Source organism: Vulpes lagopus, chromosome 7, assembly GCF_018345385.1.
Source record: "Vulpes lagopus strain Blue_001 chromosome 7, ASM1834538v1, whole genome shotgun sequence".
Taxonomy (NCBI): Eukaryota; Metazoa; Chordata; class Mammalia; order Carnivora; family Canidae; genus Vulpes; species Vulpes lagopus.
Genome location: NC_054830.1, coordinates 55,757,075 through 55,778,467, shown reverse-complemented (window position 1 = coordinate 55,778,467; position 21,393 = coordinate 55,757,075). Strand labels below are relative to the sequence as shown.

General features: G+C 52.6%; 2 protein-coding genes across 8 annotated transcripts in view; one reads left to right on the top strand and one right to left on the bottom strand.

Annotated features, from left to right (window-relative positions):
* The window catches only part of GATA2 (GATA binding protein 2), a 73,483-nt gene that overhangs the window by 9,752 nt on the left and 42,338 nt on the right, over positions 1-21,393 (bottom strand). Inside the window, exon 1 of one of the 4 annotated variants that reach the window (XM_041761234.1) lies at positions 10,015-10,460. The exons of 2 other annotated variants lie outside the window; for them this stretch is intronic. The gene's annotated coding sequence lies outside the window, so the exon portion shown is untranslated. Of the gene's footprint in view, positions 1-3,996; positions 7,370-10,014; positions 10,461-21,393 lie in introns of those variants that run through there. One more of the 4 variants, XM_041761230.1, reaches the window with a different exon arrangement.
* On the top strand, positions 5-10,936 carry LOC121494619 (translation initiation factor IF-2-like). Of its 4 annotated transcripts, none has more exons than XM_041761237.1 (3): positions 5-168; positions 909-1,160; positions 3,146-3,988. In XM_041761237.1, the coding sequence occupies exons 1-3, from the start codon at positions 5-7 to the stop codon at positions 3,342-3,344; spliced, it is 615 nt and encodes a 204-aa protein (XP_041617171.1). In that variant the 3' UTR covers positions 3,345-3,988. The 4 variants fall into 4 exon arrangements, 3 of the variants coding, with proteins under 3 accessions (XP_041617171.1, XP_041617170.1, XP_041617169.1); XR_005988830.1 differs by lacking the exon at positions 3,146-3,988 and adding an exon at positions 7,353-10,936 and having other exon boundaries at positions 40-168; positions 890-1,160; XM_041761236.1 differs by lacking the exons at positions 5-168; positions 3,146-3,988 and adding exons at positions 338-542; positions 7,353-10,936 and having other exon boundaries at positions 890-1,160.

Sequence of the window (21,393 nt, the reverse complement as noted above, 5' to 3'; positions counted from 1 at the left end):
GCCGATGGCCGGCGAGGAGGCGGAGGTGGGGGCGGGAGGGGGGTCGGAGACAAAGAACTTTGGGGGGACCGAGACAGGTGCGGGGGTAAGGGGGAGTAATCGTCGTGCCGCAGCCCCTTCCTTAGCTGAGTCTACGGCTCTCGGAGCAGGAGCCCAGAGGGATCCCAGGTGGGTCCGGGACCCGGGAGAGGGCGGGGGTCCGGGCCACCCCCGGGAGGGTGGGGGGAGGGGCGGCGGGATTGACAGTCGGTAATTGGGTAACTGGAGGCGGCTTCTCCGGCCCGGCGGCCCCGCCACCGCGACGCCGGGCCCCTGACGTCACCCGATTCGCCAGGAAATGAACTTTTTAATAATCCGAGGAGGGAGGAAAGCCCTCGGTCCCCTCGGCTCTGGGGGCTCCCGGCCAGGCCCAGCTCCGCGGGCGCGCCCCAGTCACCCTCTCCCAGGCCAGTTCCGGGCAGCGCCTGGGGGTGCGGCCCCGGCCAGGGGCCTCCTGCCTCTGCCTCCGGCTGTCCGACCCTCTGTCCGAGGCCCTGGCTCAGGTAAAGACGCGGGGCCGAAGGCGCGGAGCCCCTCTGGCTGGGACCCAGCGCGCCCCGGCGCTTAGGGACCCTCCTGCCCCGTGCCTGCCGCGCCTCCCGCCCGGCTCCGCTCCGCGCGCGGGCCAGCCCGGGCTTCTCGGAACTCCGCTCCGCATGAGAGGAGGCCGGCGCCAGCCGGGGCCAGCGCGCCGGGCCGGGAGTGGGAGGCGAGGCCGCGGCCGGGCCTCCGCGGCCGGGGCGGGCAGGTGACTGGCCTCGGTGCCTTCCGTCTCTCCTTCCCCGCAACGCGCGCTCTGGCCGCGGACTCGCTGCCTCTCTGTTCGTCTGTCTCTCCTCCTTGCATTTAGCTTACGATTCTTCATCAAGGCGTAAAATGCGATCGCCGGAGCCTCGAGCCTGTCTTGCGTACCTGGAGCCTAGCGCGAGCTTATCAGAGACACCGCGGCTCCGGGGACAATCCCCGGCGTCGGGCAAGGCTGCGGGACCCAGCGCAGGACGCAGCCGGCCCCCTGCCGCCCCGGGGCATGACCGCCAGAGCCAAGCGGGAGCTTTCCGTGGGGCTGCCATCCCCGCCTCGGCTCGCAGGGACGTGGCCACGCCAGGCCCTCGGGAAAACAGGTAATTCGCTTTATTTCCCCCAAAGGCATGGTTCAAATGACCCCCATTCTGGGTGGGTCTGCAGGTTTTCATCATTCGGAATTTGGCTAAAAGCTCCTCTGGGACACCCCGAAGTCCCTCTGGAGCAGCGTCTGGGCCACCACTGGCATAGAGGTGACCAGCCAGGCCAGGCTCCTGCCTGAACAGCAGCCCCGAGCTGCCCGCTGGCCCGGCGCAGAACCGACCTCGGCTGGGGATTTAATTACCCCGCTCGGCGGCTCAGAAAATCGCCGGGCAGAGGAGCTTAGCAGGGCAGTTAAGCAGTGCTTGAGCAGGGGCCTCGGGAGATCCGCACCAGTCTCCCTTCCCGCAGTCCTGGCCTAGAGAGAGAGAGAGAAAAAAAAAAAAAACGGGCGGGGGAGCTCCTCTAAGTCTCTGGAGAGCCGGGGTTGCCTTCCTCCAAAAGGCAGGCAGGCAGCTGGCTGGGCTGGAGGCCTCCGCTATAATTGAAACTCCTGCGTTGGACGCGGGACTGCTGCGTTCTCTCGCAGAAACCAACCCGCCTGGGAGCAAAAAGAGGGGCTCCAGGGAGAAGAGGGTCCAGCTGGCCAGTAAAACACCCCCCACTCCAATCATAAGTGTCCGTGTGTGCCAGACAGACGCTAGCTAGGCATCTTGCCCAGTAGGAAGCGGAGACCATCCTATCACTTGTACCCAAACAAACGGCGGGGTAGGATCAGGGCTTCCCCCCAAATCGGCTAGGATTGCAGGGGGCATCCTTGCACCGGAGAAGAGCAGATTTATTGTTTAGAGCCTCAGGATTCAGAGTCTTCAGAACACCTTCAGAGGGATGCATTCCCATTTTTATGTTTTTGTTCATTTCCAAGGGTTGTTGCTTATGCGGGTGCTGCCTTTTGCTCGCACCGAGAAGCTGTCACTTTCCTTACATAAGAAGGAGACTTCAGGAAGGACCGGGAAAGGGCAGCAGAGAAACTGAATTTTCTAACTGCCTTTTTCAAGTGGCCTGAGGTCCCCAGAGAAAGCATGGGTCCCCGTGGCTCAGGATGCTTTCTCCCGGGAGCTGGCAGCACAGGGATCCGAGGCCTGGGTCTACAGGGCCTGGCCGCCTGGGTCAGGGCTCTCAGCTGCCCAGTCTTCCCCGTCCTACCCGGCCCTTCCCTCCCCACCCTTTGTTTAAACTTCAGTGGTCCCAGGTAGCCCCTCTGGGTCTGTAAGTTTGTCCTGTCTTTGTAACCTAATTCGTCCCACCTTTCCCTAGGGGCATTTAATTGGCTGGCAGTGGAGGGGGGATTCAAAGAAACCAGTTTGCTTAGGGGCCGCCTTCCTTGGGGATATTTGTCAACTCATTGACCTCCCAGCCCCACACTGGCAATGGGCCTTGAGGGGGGACTGAGGAGGAAGTGGGGGCTGCCTTAGCCAGAGGGGTTCAGCAGTCCCCATAGGGCAAGGCCTCAGATGTGTTCAGGCCTGCGGGCGGTGCTCCTGAGGGGTTCTGTAGCGCCGGACCAGGGTCCCCACGGCCCCTTCTGCTCATTGGGGCTCACTTCCAGGCCCCCACCTGTGAAGGCTCCCTCCCCTCTGGCCTCCATGATGGCTGTCCCACCCGTTACCTCTCCTGGGCCTTTAGGAATCGTAAAACCCGGGCCGTGGTCGAGAAGTTGCCCCACCCTGGGTCAGGAGCCTGGGGGATCGTGTTCCTCCTTATCAGGTTCTAACCACCCACCTCCGAGCCTGATGGCCGCCCTGGGAGCCTGGCTGAGACCTGCAGAATCGGGCAGCGTTTCTCCGGGCTTCCCGAAGGCCGAGGTTGGCTCGGGGTGCCCGGCGGCCCCGCAGCCTGACAACTGCTAAATCCGTTTCGTTAGACGCAATTTGTTTGCAATTTGTCAGCTCGGCCGGGAAACGCTCTCCAGACGCCTGGGCAGCCGCACTGGCCCTACCTGCTTCTCCAATCCTGCCTACTCATAAACGAATCCCATCACTAGGTGCCTGTGTAGACGCGGAGCTCACCGCCAGATGTTCCCGATCCCCGGGAGACGTAGCTTTTTCCAAAACAACGAATTTCCTTCCGTGTTTTCCCGGAAAGGAGCGGTCGCCACTCCCGGGGGCCCTGAACGCCGGATCTTTCCCCTCGCGGTCGGGGCAACCTGGAGTTCAAGCCTGGCCGCGGCTGAAGGATTCTAAATACCCGGCGTCCAGACAGACCCAGACCGCCGTCTACGCCTCCCGGCGGCACATCCCGGAGCCCGCGGCGGCCCCATTCTTATTGAAATCCCACTAAACAGATTCCGACTGGGGCTTGGGGCAGGAGGGGGAGACTTGCAGACCCGGCGCCCCCGCCCCCGCACCCACCAGGATAAAGGGCCGGGGGGTGCAGCGCGCGGGGGCGCACGCAGGAGCGAGCGGGTTAAGCCGCGCAAAGCCGGCGCACGGGACCAGTCGGCAGGTGCAGCCGCCGCTCGGCTGCCGGGCTTGGGCGCCTCCGCCGCCGTGGCCCGGAGGTGGGGGCGGCCGAGACAAAGACCCCAGCTCGGGGGCCGGGAGGTGGGGCGCCTTGCGAGGCACTGGGGATAACCCGGGCTCGCGGCCTGTGCACGGCTGCATCCGAGAAATGGGAAAGCGAGAGGCCGGAGGCGGGCCCGCTGCCCTCAACTCCGCAAATACTCCCTCGGGATTAGGCCCCGGTGACCTGGGGTTCGAGCCGCCGGCAGGACCGGGGCGAATCCCGAAGGCCACATGGCAGGGGCCACTGGGCTAGGCGGACGGCGTTTACGGGGCGGGTGGGCCAAACCTGCGGGCTGGAAGGGCCCTGGCCGGCGGCGTTGGGGGCACTTACCGAGCGAGGTGCGGCGGGCGGCGCCCCCGGGTGGACGGGGCCGCAGCGGAGCGGGGCGCACAGCCCTGTGTGTGGCTAGGTGGGCCCACAGGACCCCGGCGGGCTGGCGGCGTCACCAGCGGGGCCCGGGCCGCGCGCCGAGTGGCCGCATGGTGCGCGGCGGGCGCTTTTGTTCGCCCGGTGGCGGACGGGGGCGGCTGGGGTGGGGGCGAAGGCGGCCGGGAGGTAGGGGCAGGAGCGGCGAGCCGGCGGCGCTGGCCTTGTTACCTCCCTCTCGCTCCCGCTACCTCTCCCTCCCCTCTCCCGGCCGCAGCGGCTGCTGCTTTTTATTTCGACCGCACTTTGAGGGGGCGGGAGCGCCGCAGGGGGGCAGGAGGGTGCCCCGAGCTCTGCGCCCCGTTTCCCTGGTCCAGCCGACGGGCGGCAGGCCGAGGGCCTGGAGACACTCAAGGCGCAACATCCTACTCGCCCATACTCCAGACTACTCCCGCCCTCGCAGGGGCGCACAAATGAGCACCCCTGCTCTCAAGGGTGTATGTTTGGAAAGTCCGGGACATCTCTTTCTGGAGACTCTCCCCGGGGACCCTCACGAACCGTGGCCACAAGCGCGCACACGTACACAGCTGCCTGCTCCTCCTTCTCCAACCCGCTTCCAATAGCGCTCATGCACGCACACATGTGTGCACACGCGTTAGCGCACACAGCTGTGGCTGCGTGGACATCCTCAGCCAGGAGATGTGGGTCACACTGGCATGCACACGTGCTCACACCCAAATGTAGCTTGAGAATCTGGTACGAGTGGCGAGTGGCGCTCACGCCAGGGCGTGCGTGTGCGAGGGCACGCGCGAGCGCGCGCGCGCGCACACACACACACACACACACACACACCTCCCTTACTTCCAGGCTGATTCGGCTAAATGTAGACACATGGCCTCTCTCTTCCTCAAGTATACTCCGACTCGAATTCCTCAACTCCAGAGCAGACCAGAGCATTTCAGGAGTGGAGCAAGAGGCAGGTCCCCCTGGCTCATCCCCAAGGAACCCTCTCACAGTAGGGAGCTAGGGAGTAGAGGGCTTGTCTTTGGAAGGCTAGGCAGAGGAGTTGGGGTGTGAGAGTCTTCAGTCAAGATTGCTTTTGGGTTTGTGAGCTAGGGGAATCTGGTCCTTGAACTTCCAAAGTCTGTACCTCAAAATTCACCTCCACAGCACAGTGGGAGGGGTGGGGGTGGATAGTGGTGCTGGTCCCATTCCAGCTGCCCAGGGAGTGAGTAAGTGGCCTGGGGATCTTGGGCCCAAAGAGAAAGTGCTTTGCTTTGGAAGGATTCGAAGTCCCTGGTCCAGGGAAAACTAGCATGTGTCCCAGAGAGGAGTATCCAGCCCCCCATCTCTGTCGGCATCTTCTATCTGTGGGTCTTTCTTTGATGCTGATAGTGACTGCATTGCATATGTATTTGCTGTGTGCATGCAGGAGAATATCCTGAGTGCCCCTGTGTGTCTGTGTGCATTTGTGAGCACATGGGAAGTCTGCAAAAACAGTGTATTAGTATGCCCATTTCTTCTTGTGGGTCCTTGAGAGTTTGTATATTGAGAATCTGTGTTTTGTGGGTCCCTGAGAGAGACGCTTGTGTATTATATGTGGCAGTTTCAGCGCATGACCCTATTAGTGCCTGTGGGAGAGGGTCTCTGTGCAACTGGATGTGTGTCCCCTGTGGCTGTGTATCTGTGAGATCATTGTGTCCATGAATCATATGATGGGAAGTGGGTATTTCCAAGTATTTATTTATAAGTTGGTGTGTGTCCCTATGTGGGTCAGTAGCAGTGTGTGTCTTGGTATCCTGTGTCTATGAATTGGTGTGTGTGTGTGTGTGTGTGTGTGTGTGTGTCTTTACCAGCACTGGGTATTGGGTGTGTATCATTGTATCTTCAAACTGATTATGGGAGGATGGACAGTGTAGAGTGTAACCAAGTATGTCTGCGTAACTGTGTACAGCTCCATGTATGAACCGATATGTGTTGGGTGTTTGTGTCTGTTTACCTAGGGTGTGGGCATCTGTGTGTATGAATCTGTCTTTGAACTATGTCTGTTTCTCTACCCAGTTGTCTGGGGAGGAGTGTGTCCCTGGGTGACACACAGCATGTGTCTTCCCAGATCACCCACCATCCCTAACTGGCAGGGCAGGCGGCCAGTGGAGCTCCGGGGTGCCATTCGAAGGCACTGTCTGTCTGTGGGAGGGGGAGATGAACTGATAAGGCTTATCTGCCGACACCAGCGCCATGCTGAATAACTGCTCTAATGAGGTGGCCGCGCTGGGACCACCCGCTCCCAAGGCTCCCAGCCTGACTGGGGAGGGGCATGGGGGAGCCAGGGCTGGGGCACAAGAGCAGATCCCCACAAACCTAGCAGGGCCTGAGTGTCTAGTGGGCCTTTTCTAGTTCTCTTATTTTTTCAGAGGGGGGTTCCAGGTCTTACACCTCCACTCCACCTGTCATCTCTCTGCGGGACTGGGCTGGGCTGGGCTGGCGGGAGCCAGCTGGAGCCTCCCAGCCTCTGGTCTGCAGTCAGGAACACAGCCTTAAGAGGGAACGGGGTATGAGACCCATTGATGCGAGGCCCTCTAGGGTAGGGGTAGATTGAGAGACAGGAGGCCCAGAAATGGGCCAGACAGAAAGAGAACGGGGACGAGACCGGGAGACCCGAGAACAGATTTTAAAAAGTAACTGCCATAGAGGGGCAGAGACAGCAGTAGGAGGGGTGGGTTGAGGACGTGCAGGAACAGACAAAAACAAACAAAAGTGGCAGAGTGAGAGACAAGGGAAGGAAAGCCGGGAAAGTGTTAACCAGAGAGAGACATGGACAGAGGGACAAGGGAGAGAGAGATACAGAGAGGAGAGGGAGAGGAAAAATAGATGAGAAGACAGAAGGGAGCAGGGACAGGCTCTGAGAGCAGTGAGAGAAGAGGGAAGGCAGTAGGGGGACAAGTGTGGGCGCGGAAAGAGAGGCTGGACGGGATGGACAGATGGACGGAGGGGCCGGGGCAATGCCGCGCACCCGCGCGAAGGAGCGCTGGAGGCCGCTGGCGGGGCGCGGGGCGGAGGGCGCGAGCGCAGAGCCCGCGGGCCGGGCGGGGCACCGAGGCGCGGGCGGCGGCGGGCAGGGGGGTCCGCGTGGGGCTGCGCCGCTGTCCGGGGTAATTTTTCATCTCGGCCGGCTAATCTTTGTTCCCGGCGAAGATAATGAATAGCCAATCGTTATCTGCCCGGCTCCCGGAGGCTGCCCGAGAATGGGGTTGTACAGGGCTGGGAATTGTTTCCAAAGTGCCGCGGAATAAATGGTGTTCCTTATCTCTGCCTTCCAGATTATCGGAGCCCTTTCAGAGCGCGCACAACAAATGCGCCCGCCATCGAATGCATCATTTACCACCGCAGATCCGCGCGCTGATGGGCAGGCAGATAGCCCTCCGCGGGGGGCACGCCGGGCGCCCTGTGCCCCGCCGCCAGCCTGCTTGCCCGCCTGCCGGGGGCACCCGCGTGTGAGCCCTCGGCTGTGCCCGGCATATTTGGATGGACATTCTCGCGTGTGCCAGTGTGGACGGGCACTGAACAAGAAAGGGCATTGGTGTGCGTGCAGGTGTGCCAAAGAAGCGCGCTAAGGAAAGTGCAGGTGTGCAAGCCCACGCCCAAACACGGGGCGGGCGTGTGTGCTGTGAGTGCCCAGAGGGCCCAGCTGAGGCTGTTTGAGGGTGCACAGAGGAAGGGATATTGCCCGCGTGTACGCATGCATGTCACTCAGGGTGGGTAGACACGTGACGGAGTGGGTGTGCAAATCCGTGTGCGCAGAGGTGGGTGAGCTTATTGTGAGTGCCTCGTCGTGTCCGCCCAGGCTGTTGGGAGTGCACGCAGGAGGTGTGTCCTCGGCCGCCGGGAGCGTGTCTACCTTTAGATTCGGCCATGGGTGTGTTACTCCTGAGTGTGGTGTGTCTGCGGGCTCCCACCCCTCTCGGTGTCCGTGAGCGTGAATCCACGCATACCTGTGAGCGCCAGGACTGAATGAGTGTGCAGCTGTCCGATTCGCCCCGGTGTGCGCCTTCGGGGTGCACGGGTCTGCGTCAGGGGCCGTGGTGGTGTTGAGTCTGCATGGGGGGGGCAGCCGTCGGGGCTGGTCCCTGCGCCCGCTCAGGACACCCGAGCTGGAACCCCTCTCCAGCTTGGCAGGCGACAGCCGCGGGGAGAGGTGTGTGCGGCTGTGAGGGGCGCCGCAGGAGCAGGTGGCCGCGCGGTGTGCGGGTGTGAGGACGAGGGGTGCTCCGGGGAATGTGGGGACACCGGGGGCCCGCACCCGCCTCCGCAGCCCCGCCGCCTGAGGTCTCCGCGCCGGCAGTGACACGCGCCGCCGACAAAGGCTGTATTTTTCCAGGCTCGCGCCCCGCCCGCGCGCGCGATGGTCCCCATGGCGACGCAGATAGCGCCGCAGCCATTTTCCCTATCTCCCCGGAGTCTATTATACGGCGGGATTAGCTCATCTCTAGGCAGGTCAAACCCAAAGTCACACAACCTGCAGCGCGGGCCCCGCCCCTCCCCCGCCGGGGTCCGGTCCCGGCCCCGCGACCCCCGAGCGGCGGCCCTTGCGCAGGCGCCGAGCGCCACCTGGCGGCCGCCGGTGCCCAGCGGGGTCCCCGGAGCCGGCCGCGGGAGCCCAGGTCTCCGGAAGAGCTTGGAGAAAGGGCAGGGGTCCTTTCTCCAGGAGGCGGACCCTCCAGAAGCAGGGGCTTTGTTATGTCACTGCCCTGTGCGCAGGGCTGGGCTGACATCCCGCGGATGCTCCATAAGTGTGTTGTGAAAGGATAGATGGATGGCAGGAAATTATGGACCTAGCAAACTGTCAGAGGTCACCCAGCTTAGTTGGCAATAAGTCACTTCTTAGAATGTGTCCACTGAATTTAGTATAAAAGCCAAACTCCCCTGGAACCCATAACAGCCTTTGCTGGTCATTCAGACCTGTTTTCTCTCTTTCTTGCTCCAGCGACAGGGGCGTTCCCTCTGTTCTTTGAACAAGCCAAAACATTCCCACCCCAGGGCCTTTGTGTCTGCTGTTCCCTCTACCCAGAGTGTGTGCTGCCTCTGCTCAAATGTCACCCCTCAGAGAAAAACTGAGCCTTCAGATTTTTCTTGGTCTGTACCATATATTTCTTTTCTAGTGAGTACTTAGCACGATGTAAAATAGTCTCCTCTCTGTATATACAACTTGCCAGCTCTCCTGTCCTGCAGAAAGGGAGTCTGTTTTGTTCCCCGGCAATAGCCCAGGGGCTGGAATCTCCAACAACAACTGGTCTGGCATCAGGAGCAAGTTTGGGAACAAGCGAATGAGGACAAGAGGAGGCCAGAGCAGTGGGCCAGACTAGGCCCTGCTATCATTATCATCTCTCCTTATTGTTGGACCATTCCCCTCTACCCTCCCCCTGTGTTCTGCTCACCCTAGCACCAGGATGCCTGGCTCCACCAACCTGCCCCATCGGCAAGTCCAGAGAGGCTTGGGAATTAAGGGAGAGAGGATCACGGAGCAAGGTGCGCCTTCCTTGCTTGTTGGGGCAGGGAACACATCTCACCCTGTGTTCTCAGGGAGCCATGGCCTCTCCAGGAAAGCCCGGGCCACCGGGTGAGACTTCACTCATAATACAAGATAATTATGCCCAAGTTGTCATGAGGTGGTGATGATTAATTGCTTATGCATGGAGCATGGACAGTGAAGTAAGTAGAACCAGAGAAGGCCACAGCCCCACTGGGCTTCCAGGTGGGAGTCCAGCCAACCTGTCTGCAGGCTGGAAGGGGCAAATCAGACACGAGGCTAAGTCTCACCCTGATCAGGTGCACTTGAGACAAACCCTGCAAGAGGCTTTGCCCAAAGATTCAGAGAATTAGCTCCCTGTTCCCTCAGAAGTGCCCTCCCTGGAGAGGATTGTGGGTTAAGGCAGGGCTTTGGGCCAGGACTGCCCCCCGCCCCCCCCCAGCATACACACTCACCCCTCTTCTTGCTGGGTGGCCTCAGGCAAGATGTTTTCCTTCGCTGAGCCTCAGGTCTGCTTCTGCAAACCTCCCTCCAGGGTTATGTGAATTACTCATAAGCGTGTATTTAAAAAGAGTTTTGTAATCCAGGCTTTGAAAACTGGCAATCCAGGGGCGGCCCGGGTGGCTCAGTGGTTTAGCGCCACCTTCAGCCCAGGGCCTGATCCTGGAGACCCAGGAGTGAGTCCCACGTCGGGCTCCCTGCATGGAGCCTGCTTTTCCCTCAGCCTGTGTCTCTGCCTCTCCTCTCTCCGTCTCTCATGAATAAATAAATAAAATCTTTAAAAAAAAAAAAAGAAAGAAAAGAAAACTGGCAATCCAAGTCTCAGGGACCCATGCAGTGACTCATTGTCACCAACATATCTTTTTTTTTTTTTTAAGATTTTATTTATTTATTCATGAGAGACACACAGAGAGAGGCAGAGACACAGGCAGAAGGAGAAGCAGGCTCCATGCAGGGAGCCCGATGCAGAGCTCAATCCCAGGACCCCAGGATCAGGTCCTGAGCCAAAGGCAGAGACACTCAACCACTGAGCCACCCAGGCGTCCTTGTCACCAACATTTCAAAGTGGGAGATACCACATAAAGAACTTCATTTCCAGCTTCTCTTGAAAATTTGGAAGATTGGATACCCTGGGCCTACATTCCTGCATGGTATTGTAATGCTGGAGTCCTGTATCACCAGCCCCCTGGGCACCAGGGTCTCCCCCTACCCACTTGGGGCCTACGGGTCAGGAATGCGTCCCTCGTAGAAATACTGTGTGCCATGGCTATGTTGGTTTTAGCCTTCCTTCTCTGTATCCTTTGATGGAATTTCCAATATCTTTCTCCATCCAGATACTGTAAACCACTTAATAATAAATAAATTAATTAATTAATCCAATCAACACTTTAAAATAATGTGTTTGGCCATAGTGTTTTGGACTCCGGGTATAGAGTATCGACTAAAACATCCATGGTACCTATCCACAGGGAACAGTCAGACATAACTACACAGAGTAATACATCATCACAAATTGTGATGGGAACTCTGAGGAACAAAGAACATATATTTACAAATATTGAATGCAAGTATATTCGCAGCGACCTCCTCTGGGTCAGGTCCTATGCCAAGAGGTGGAGGCATGGAATGAAACCAGATATAGTCACTGTGTGCAGACAACTCACAGGGTGGTGGAGATACAGGCACATTAAGAGATCCTGTTCATTCCAACCTATAAGAATTGAAAACACAGGGTGCTTGGGGGAGAGGCACTTATCCTAGTCTGAGAGCATAAGATATAAAGAGTCCCTACAAATTAATAAGACAAAAATATGAGGAAAAATAGGCAAAGGGTATGAACAGAAAGTTTACAGAAAAGGAACTAGAAATGGGGCAGCCCGGGTGGCTCAGGGGTTTAGTGCCTGCCTTCAGTCCAGGGCGTGATCCTGGAGACCCGGGATCGAGTCCCATGTCGGGCTCCCTGCATGGGGCCTGCTTCTCCCTCTGCCTGTGTCTCTGCCTCTCTCTCTCTCTCTCTCATGAATAAATAAATAAAATCTTAAAAAAAAAAAAAAGAACTAGAAATGGCTCTTAGGTTGATGAAAACATGCTCAGTCTCACTCAGAGAAATGAAAATTTAAAACACATTGAAAGATTTGGGAAGAGAAATATTCTAAAATTAGATTGTGGTGATGGTTGCAACTTTATAAATTTGCTAAAATTTATGAAATGTACATTTAAAATGAATAAACTCTATGGTGTAAATTATACCACATAATGCTGTTTGAAAATAAATCCTAAAACACTTTGAGATACCATCTCATATCTATCAGTATTAGCCATATCAAAACATTTGATTACATATTATGTTCCTACAGGAGTGGGGAGACAGGCTGGTGGGAGCGTCAACTGATGCCCTTTTGGAGTAGGACAGGCAATGTAACACTATCGTATTTACAAACACATGTATGCTTTGAACCAATGATTCCATTTATGGGGTATAGATATGCCCTTACACTTGTGAAATTTGTAAGGACATTCACTGTAGCTTTGTACTTTGTGGCAAATAATTAGAAACAAAAGATGTTTGTGTAGAAGAGATGGTAAAAGTATTGTCATCCGACCAAAAAATAGAATAGTTGTGCTGCTATTGTGGGAGAAAAAGAAGAAAAAGAGAGAGGAAGGAAGGAAAAAAGGAAGGAAGGAAGGAAGGAAGGAAGGAAGGAAGGAAGGAAGGAAGGAAGGAAAGAGGAGAGTAAGGATATTGAGTGATCCCCAAATAGATTTAGCAGAAAACTAAAAGTGCACAAAAGTAAGTGTGGTGTGCTACCATTTGATTAAAAACGAAGATAGGTGAGAAGATGTTTGTGTACATATTTATAGACTTTCTCTGGATGGAAAACAGAAGAAATCATTAACAATTGCTGGCACACACAAAAGGACAGAGGTGTGGGTGGCTGGGGTTAGGGATCAGAGAGGACTTTCTACTGTGTAAGCTTCGGTTACTGTTGAAACTCCACAGATGGATAGAGATACAGAGATTGAGATAGAGATAGAGATACACAGTCACACATACTCACATGTATATCCCATACAAAAAAGTAAAGATTAAAAAAAACCCTAAAGATTAAAAACCAAAATGGAAAAAAATTTCATTAAAAAAAATAAAGATGAAGAAGAACAGAACCTTGCAAGAAGAGTTGGAACAGAAGTTTCCCATCGCTGACTAGAATGTAGAGAAAAAAAATTCTCCTGCCCTCTTGACCAAAGTGTAAACTGGTATTAAGTATTTTGCAGGGTAATTTGGTTGCACCTAGAGAGTTGAAGATAGAAATGCCAAGGAACCCAGCAAGTCCTCTTCTAGCCATATGAGAGATCTCACATATGAACAAGAGACGTAGGCAAGGATAGTCATGGGGCATTATTGAAAGCGAGAGAGAGAAAGAAAAAAATTTTTAAAGAAACTTTGGGGCATTTGGATGGCTCAGTCCGTGAAGTGCCTGCCTTCAGCTCAGGTCAGGTCCCAGGGTCTTGGGATGGAGCCCCGAGTCCTGCTCCCTGCTCGGTGGGGAGTCTGCTTCTCCCTCTCCCTCTCTTTCCCCTACTCGTCCTCTCTCTCTCTCTCTCTCTCTCTCACTCATTCTCTCTCTCTCAAATAAAATCTTTTTTTTTAAAATCATTAAAAGAAAGAAAGAAACTTTGAATGCAAACTAAGGGCCCATCTTGAGGGTATTGGATAAACAGTGGAAAGCTCTTTGAATGGAGTGCTGTGCTGCAGTCACATTGTATGGGCAGGTACAAGGCAAGTAATGTCTTTGTCAAAGAAAGAACTGGCATAATTTTAGACACAAAACAGTACTGTATATTGTTTATGGAAATGAGGCATATGAAGTAAAAGTCTAAAGGCGTAATGGAATTGAATCTTCTGGAAGCCTGAAAAATAAGAGCAAGTCATGCCATGTTCCTGGGTGGAAAAACTTAATGCCATAAAATGTCGATTCCTCCACAGTTTCTAAATGCAAATTAAATGTGTTTAGGGTGATTTAAAAACCTAGGTAAAATGGACCTCAAAGATCGCATGGCAAAATAAATGCCCAGGAATAACCAAGGAGAATTGGAAAAAGAACGACACGGGGTTTTCACCTTACCAAAAATAAGAACATACTGTAAAGCTGCTATAATCAAATCAATATGGTGTTGGCATAAGAATAGACAATGGGGAAGAAGAGAGAACCCAGAAATAGGTTCCGGTGTGTGGAAGAGTATATAATACTTGACAAAAGTAGTATTTCAAGGCAGTGGGGGAGGGTAGATCGTGAAATACTTGGTGCTGGCACAGGAAGAAAATAAAATTGACCCCTCATATATCCAAATAAATTCCAGATGGATTACGAATTTTAATGTGAAAAATAAATGACTTGCAAAGAAACCCTCAGAGGTGACACTTGAGACAAAGACAGGAGGGTGAGAGGATCCAGTATGTTCTGGAGAAAGCAGCCACTCAGAATGGCTGGGGTGTAGGGGTAAGCCCAGGTGCATGGCAAGCCTCCCCAAAGCCAGGTAACATCCATTACCATGTTCTGAATTGTTTGTCACATCTCTTCATACCTGTGCTATTTTGTTAATCTTTTTACTTTAAATCAATTCCTGTCTTTATAAACCAAATTGTTTCTGTTTTTTAAAGATTTTATTTATTTATTCATGAGAGACACAGGGAGAGGCAGAGACACAGGCAGAGGGAAAAGCAGACTCCTTGCAGGGAACCTGATGTGGGACTTGATCCCAGGACCCTGGGATCACGCCCTGAGCTGAAGGCAGACGCTCAACCACTGAGCCACCCAGGAATCCCACCAAATTGTTTCTAAAAGGTAAATTTCTATTACTGGCAGGATCGTGGGTTCAATGGGCTCATTATATATTTTCTGAATCATGTAGAAATAGTCTGACTATTAAGATGAAGAAATAAAAAGTCTGGAATTTCCCTGGTAGGATGGGTTAAGTTTACTTTTGGAAATTACTCTGCCACCTTGTGGGCAGGAGGGACTAACTGGAGGGGTGTAATGGGGAAGGAGCGAGCAGGGAAGTGGCCACAATGACAATCCCTTAGAAGATAGTCAGGTTAAGCCAGGGTCCGCCACATCCTTCCCTCTCCCTCTCCCACACTCACTTTCAATGTGTCATTCCCACATCTGACCACCTCCTGGCATCAACACAGCTACTGCCTCCCCATCATTTTATGCAGATTATTGGACTAGCTTCCTCAGTGGAAGTCCCTCAGTTTCCCTCTGTCCATTCAGAAACACAGCAGCCAGAGGGATCCTGTGGAAGTATAAGTCAGACCCTGTCCCTGCTCCACTTCACACCTACTCAGGGCTCCTGCCTCACTCAGAGGAACCCACACCATCTGTTCCCTCTTTGTCTCTCTCACCTCATTCCCTTGGTAAGCTCAAGTCTAGTCCAACTGGTTTCCTTGCTGTCTCTCAAATATATCTGGCACATGCCTGCCCCAGGACATTTGCACCTGTTGTTTCTTGTACCCAATTATACACATGGCTTCTTCCCTTACTTTGGGTCTCTGCCCAAATGTTGCCTTTCCGGAGAGGCTTTCCTGGAAAAGGTCAAGCCAGCTGTGGGTGACAGCCATGGGTCCTAGAGGCACTGCAAGCTCTATCAGTATCTGGACATATAGGCATCCCTGAAGCCTGGGGTTAGGGCCAACCCTCCCCCCGGACTCCTAAACCCCTGTGCTTAAAGCCGATACATGTCGCTGACCTTCGAGTTACATGAGCCAATAATACAGCCCCTCTCGTGTTTCTCCTTTAGCCAGTCTGAAGTGAGTTTTTTGTCTCCCACAACTAAAGAGTCTTGGTAATTCAAGTTGTGATAGATTAAAGTTGACCACAAATTCTCTGTTACTGAGAGAGATGTTCCCTTCCCTGGAGTCTGGGGTGGTCTCTGTGACTACTTGACAAGAGAAGATGGTGGAAGGGACACTACATTTCCAATTCCAGGGGCTTCAATTATTAGCTTCCACCTCTTGTCTCTTGAAACCCTCTCCATGGGAGTCCTGAGCTACCAGGTAAAAAGTCCAGCTACCCTGAGGTCAGGCCACGAAGAAGCTCTAGCTAGCCAAGTGGAGAGACCGCATGCTGAGAACGAGTCACCAATGTTTGAACTGTCCTGGCTGAAGCTCCAGATGTCATGGAGCAGATAGGGGCCAGCCCAGGTGGCTCGGCGGTTTAGCGCCGCCTTCAGCCCAGGGCCAGATCCTGGAGACCCAGGATCGAGTCCCACATCGAGCTCCCTGCATGGAGCCTGCTTCTCCCTCTGCCTGTGCCTGTGCCTCTCTCTGTGTGTCTCTCATGAATAAATAAATAAAATCTTAAAAAAAAAAAAAAAAAAGAAGTTATCTGCCTTCGGCTCAGATTGAGATCCTGGGGCTCTGGGATCGAGTCCCACATCAGGCTCCCTGCATGGAGCCTGCTTCTCCCTCTGCCTGTGTCTCTGCCTCTCTCTATGTGTCCCTCATGAATAAATAAATAAAATCTTAAAACAAAACAAATTCCTGACCCAAGTTTTGTGGGATACAGTATGTTTTAAGCCACTACATTTCAGGGTAGTTTTTCAATTAAAAAAAAAAAGATTTTATTTATTTATTTGTCAGAGAGAGTGTGAGCACAAACAGGAGGAGCTGCAGGCAGGAGGAGAAGTAGGCTCCCTGCTGAGCAAGGAGCCTGATGGGATACTTGATCCCAGAACCCTGGGATCATGACCTGACCAGACCTTAATGGACTGAGCCACCCAGGCATCCCACAGGATAGTTTTTAAAAATGCGGCAATAGATAAATAGATAACAATAGTTATCTGCAAAGAGCCACATACAATTACTGGATTGAGAAGCAAGACAGAGAGGCAATGCTGCCAAGGCGCATCAGATGGGCTTATTTCCTTGGGAATCCTTACAGCAGTCAAGACGGGTATGAGACACACAGCGGAAAGTCTTGGCAGCAGATGGCAATGCTAAAAAAGAGATGGGTGCTGGTCATGGGCAAAGTTCTCCATGGCATCAAAGGATTGGGATATATCCACACCTGAAGTAACAACACACCTGAAAGCAACCCAATCTAACGATCCTCCCAGGAGGGAGGAGAAAGGAGAAAGGAGAAAGGAGAAAGGAATTGTATTGTAGCCACACAGTGGAGTATGGACAGCCGTGAACATAGAGGACAATACCACGCATCAATGTGGAGGAGCCTTGCCAATGACACTGTGAGAGAAGGAAGTCACAGAAGAGCACATACGTAGGTTCCATGTAGATAGTGTTTTAAAACAGGAGAGATACTTTGGACAGTCTATGCTTTTGCACATATATTTGTGCACAGGGCCGTGAATCAAAACTAGGGTACTCAGCCCTTTGTGGATGACCTAAGGGATCTTCCAAGAGTGGTGTTTTTGCCCCTTGAGCAGGTCACAGCAGGTGCATGGGTCCTGTGTCTGTGTGACATGCACCCCTTGCCAGGGGCTGGGAGGCACAGAGGATGTCCCAGCTCTCGCTATGACACCGAGCTCCAGAAATGGTAGCTATTATTACTGTCATTAGTAGATGCCCTTCACCTTACAGGTGGACAGGGCTGCGAGGAGGGAAGCAGGCTGCACAAAGGCAAGCAGCCTGTGGTAACAAACCTGGGATTGGGAGCCAGGCCTCCTGGCTATTTCCACCCCTCAAAGGTGCAACTTTATAATCTATACTTTTCTTTTTTTAAAATTTATTTATTTATTTATTTGTCAGAGGGAGAGAGAGAGACAGCACAAGCAGGGGGAACATCAGGTGGACTGAGAAACAGGCTCCCCACTGAGCAGGGAGCCCAATGCGGGGCTCCAACCCAGAACACACAGTATCATGACCTGAGCCGAAGACAAACACTTAACTGACTGAGCCCCCCCCCAGGTGCCGCAGTCTATACTTTTTCAAGTCTGCCCAGGACTTCTGGGGATAACTGTCCTCTCAGACAAGAGAGAAACATGAGGAGGATCGTCATCGTCCCCTTCTCCCTGTTATGGGCTGCATTGAGTCTCCCCTAAATTCATACATTAAGATCCTAACCTGGGATCCCTGGGTGGCTCAGCGGTTTGGCACCTGCCTTCAGCCCAGGGCCTGATCCTACAGACCTGGGATTGAGCCCACATCGGGCTCCCTGCATGGAGCCTGCTTCTCCCTCTGCCTGTGTCTCTGCCTCTCTCTCTGTGTCTCTCATGAATAAATAAATAAAATCTTTAAATTAAAAAAAAAAAAAGATCCTAACCTCCAGGGACTCAGACATGACTGTATTTGGAGACAGGGTCTTTGAAGAGGTGATTGAGGTGAAATGAGGTCATATGAGTTCTCCCTAATGCATTCTGACAAGGTCCCTATAACAAGAAAAGATTAGGATCCAGACACGCACAGAGGAACACCTATGCGAGGGTACAGGGAGAAGGTGGCCATCTGCACACCAGAGAGAGGCCTCAATGACTACAGCCCTGCTGACACCTGGATATCAGGCTTCAGGCCTCCAGAACAGTAAGAAAATAAATATCTGTTGTTGAAGCTGCCTGGCCTGTGGTGACTATTATGGCAGCCTTAGAAAACAAATACACACTCTTTGAACCAACTCGTGTTAGGACATGACATGTGGGCGTGTGGCAGCTGCCTGGGGGACACGTGGTGAGGATGCTGAGCAGAAAGACAAGAAGAGTCTGGGTCCCCGATGATTTCACCAAGCTGCTGTGCCATGTCCAGAACTCCCACTGCAGACTACTTGTTCTCTGAAGAAATTGAAGGTTTATGTTTCCTGAGCCACTAGTAGTTGTCTTAAAAGTATCCTGAGAAGCCCAAATCTCCACCTGCATGGAGAACAGTAGGCTAGCTGTGGAGCCCTATCCCACTGAGGCTCTTGCTCTTCTGGCAGATTCTACTCCCAGGGAGGTCAAAGACGCCAAGCTACATTCAAATATCATCTCCTGGGGGCAGCTGAGTGGCTCAGTGGTTGAGTGTGTGCTTCTGGCTCAGTCATGATCCCGGAGTCCTGGGATCAAGTCCCACATCAGGGTCCCCACAGGGAGCCTGCTTCTCCCTCTGCCTGTGTCTCTGCCTCCCTCTCTGTGTCTCTCATGAATAAATAAATATAATCTTTTTTTTTTTAATCGTGTCTTGGACAAAAGGGACCCAACAACATGTGATCCTCCACTGGATCCTAGACCAGGACAGAAATAGCTCTTAAAGGATACTCCTGAAACAATTGATGACATTTGAATATGGTTGTGGGATTAGAGAACAGTCTTGTCCTGTATCGTATTGTCCGGATTTTGATTAAGTGTTTTGTGTTATGTTAAGAAAATATTCTTGGTCTTAGGACACACACATTGAAATATATAATAGGAAAGGGGCATCAGGTCTCCAACAAACTCTCAAATGGTTCAGAAAAATCCACATATGTATATGTCCATGGTAATACAGAACAATGGATAAAGCAAAAGTGGCAAGATGTAAACAATTGGTGAATCTAGGTAAAGAGTATATGGGAAATTATATTAAAGATAAGAGTTCTCCAATATGAAAAAAATCTCTTCTATAAAAATAGCCCTCCAACCTCTCCCTCCCAGCACAGCCTCTCCCCACTTATGAGGTATCCTGGTCCATGCCTCTGGTTCTTATCTGTCTGCTCCACTTAGAATCAAACCATCAAAGACCATATATTTCCACAGATATATATCCTCAAGCACACACTTTAGGTGTTCATTTAATTGTATATGTTTAAGATAAAAGGGAATTCATTAGTTCACAGAACTGAAAATTCCAGGTTGGAATGCTTCAGGTGGCTTCAATCAGAACACATATGACATTCTTACTCCCACACAGGCTCCTCTTGCTTCCATGGTAGGTCCCTTTTCAGACAGGCTCTAGCCTCCTGGCTGCTAAATGGCTGTAGCATGTCCAAACGCAGTGAGGAGAACATGGGATTTCTTTCCATGTTCTCATTGGCTTTAATTCCGGTCACATGCTCATCCCTGAAGGGGGCCTCTGTGGCCAAGAGGACACAATGGCCAGACTCACTAAGCCTGAACCAGGAGCCCACCTGCAGCAACTCACTGGGGGCCTGGCAGTGACCCTAGAAGAAGATCAGGATATGGTTTCAGAAGGATGGGAATGGATGCTGGGTGGCAAGAATTACAGAAGCCCATTCAGCTCACATCTTGACTATCCAACATCCATAAGCTTCCTTCACTCCGTGCTTGTTCCTGAAAGAAGCATAGTAGGCAGAATTATGGACCCTAAAGATGCCCACCCTAATCTCTGGAAACTGAATTTGTCTCTCACATAGCTAATGGAGCTTTGCAGATATAGGTAGAGTTACTAACCCATTGACCCTGAAGTATGGAAATGATCCTAGATTGTCCTGGTGGGCTCAATGTAATCACGTGAGCCCTTAAAAGCAGAGAGCGTTCCCCAGCAGGTTGCCAAAGAAGAAAGCAGAAGAGGAAGTTAGAATGGGATAGGCAAGGGGAAGAGAGATGCAAAGCATGAGGAGGGTTTGAAGCATGATCACAAAGAAACATTGGCAAAGAAATGGGGAGATCCCATCTTACAACAAATAACTGAATTCTGACAACCACCTCAGCAAGCAAGTGGCTCTCCCTCCAGAGCCTCGTGAAAAGAGTCCAGCCTGCTGACACCTTGATCAGCTCTGGGAGACCCTAAGCAAAAAGCCCAGTGGAGGCACGCTCTGCCTTGACCTTTGACCCATGGAAACTGAGGTACTGAAGGGAAGTCATTTTAAGCCTCTTAGTTTGCGGTAAATTGTTATAGCAGCAATGGAAAGGTATATTGGAGGGAACACACTGCCTCTTCCCGTCACACATCCAGCCCTAGGCCCAGAATTCCAGTGACCCTGGGTTGAGATCTTTTTATTTAAAAAAATATTTTATTTATTTATTCGTAAGAGAGAGAGAGAGAGAGAGAGAGGCAGAGACACAGGCAGTGGGAGAAGCAGGCTCCCTGCGGGGAGACTGATGCAGGACTCAACCCCGGGTCTCCAGGATCACACCCTGAGCTGAAGGCAGATAGATGCTCAACCGCTGAGCCACCCAGGCGTCCCATCCGGGTTGAGATCTTAACTCCCCCATCACCCCCATGTGACTTGTGCAGAAAGGAAAGGAGAAGTATGATATCAACTCTCGCGTGGGAAAGGGGAGAGTACATGATTAGCCACCGCAGTGGGCACTAGCTCATAGCACAACTCAGAATACTGGAAAATGTTAGACACGGAATTGCCATATGACCCAGCAATGCAACTCCAAGTTACGTACCCAAGGCACTTGGAAACTTGGGGACAAGGAAACTTGTCTCCACACTGACACTTGTGCATCAACGTTCAAAGCAGCATTATTTTTATTTATGGTGGCCGAAAAATAGAAACAATCCAAATGCCAGTCAACTGGTGAACAGATAAACAAACTAGTCTGCCCCTACAGTGGAATATTATTTGGCTATAAAAGGAATGAAATACTGATTCATACTACAACATGGAAAAGCAGAACAACAGCAAATGGGTATACCAGGGTTTTTAGTATATTCATATATATTCAGAGTTATGCAGCCACAATTACAATCTAAGTTGAGAAGATATTAATAACCCCCCCCTGCCCAAAAAACCCTGTACCCATTAGCAGTCACTCTACATCTCTCCTTCCTCCCAGCCCTGGCAACCACTAATCTACTTTCTGTCTCTATTATGAAATTTTCATATAAAGGCATCCATACACTCTGTGGTCTTTTGTGACTGGTGTCTATCACTTGCCATAACGTTGGCAAGGTC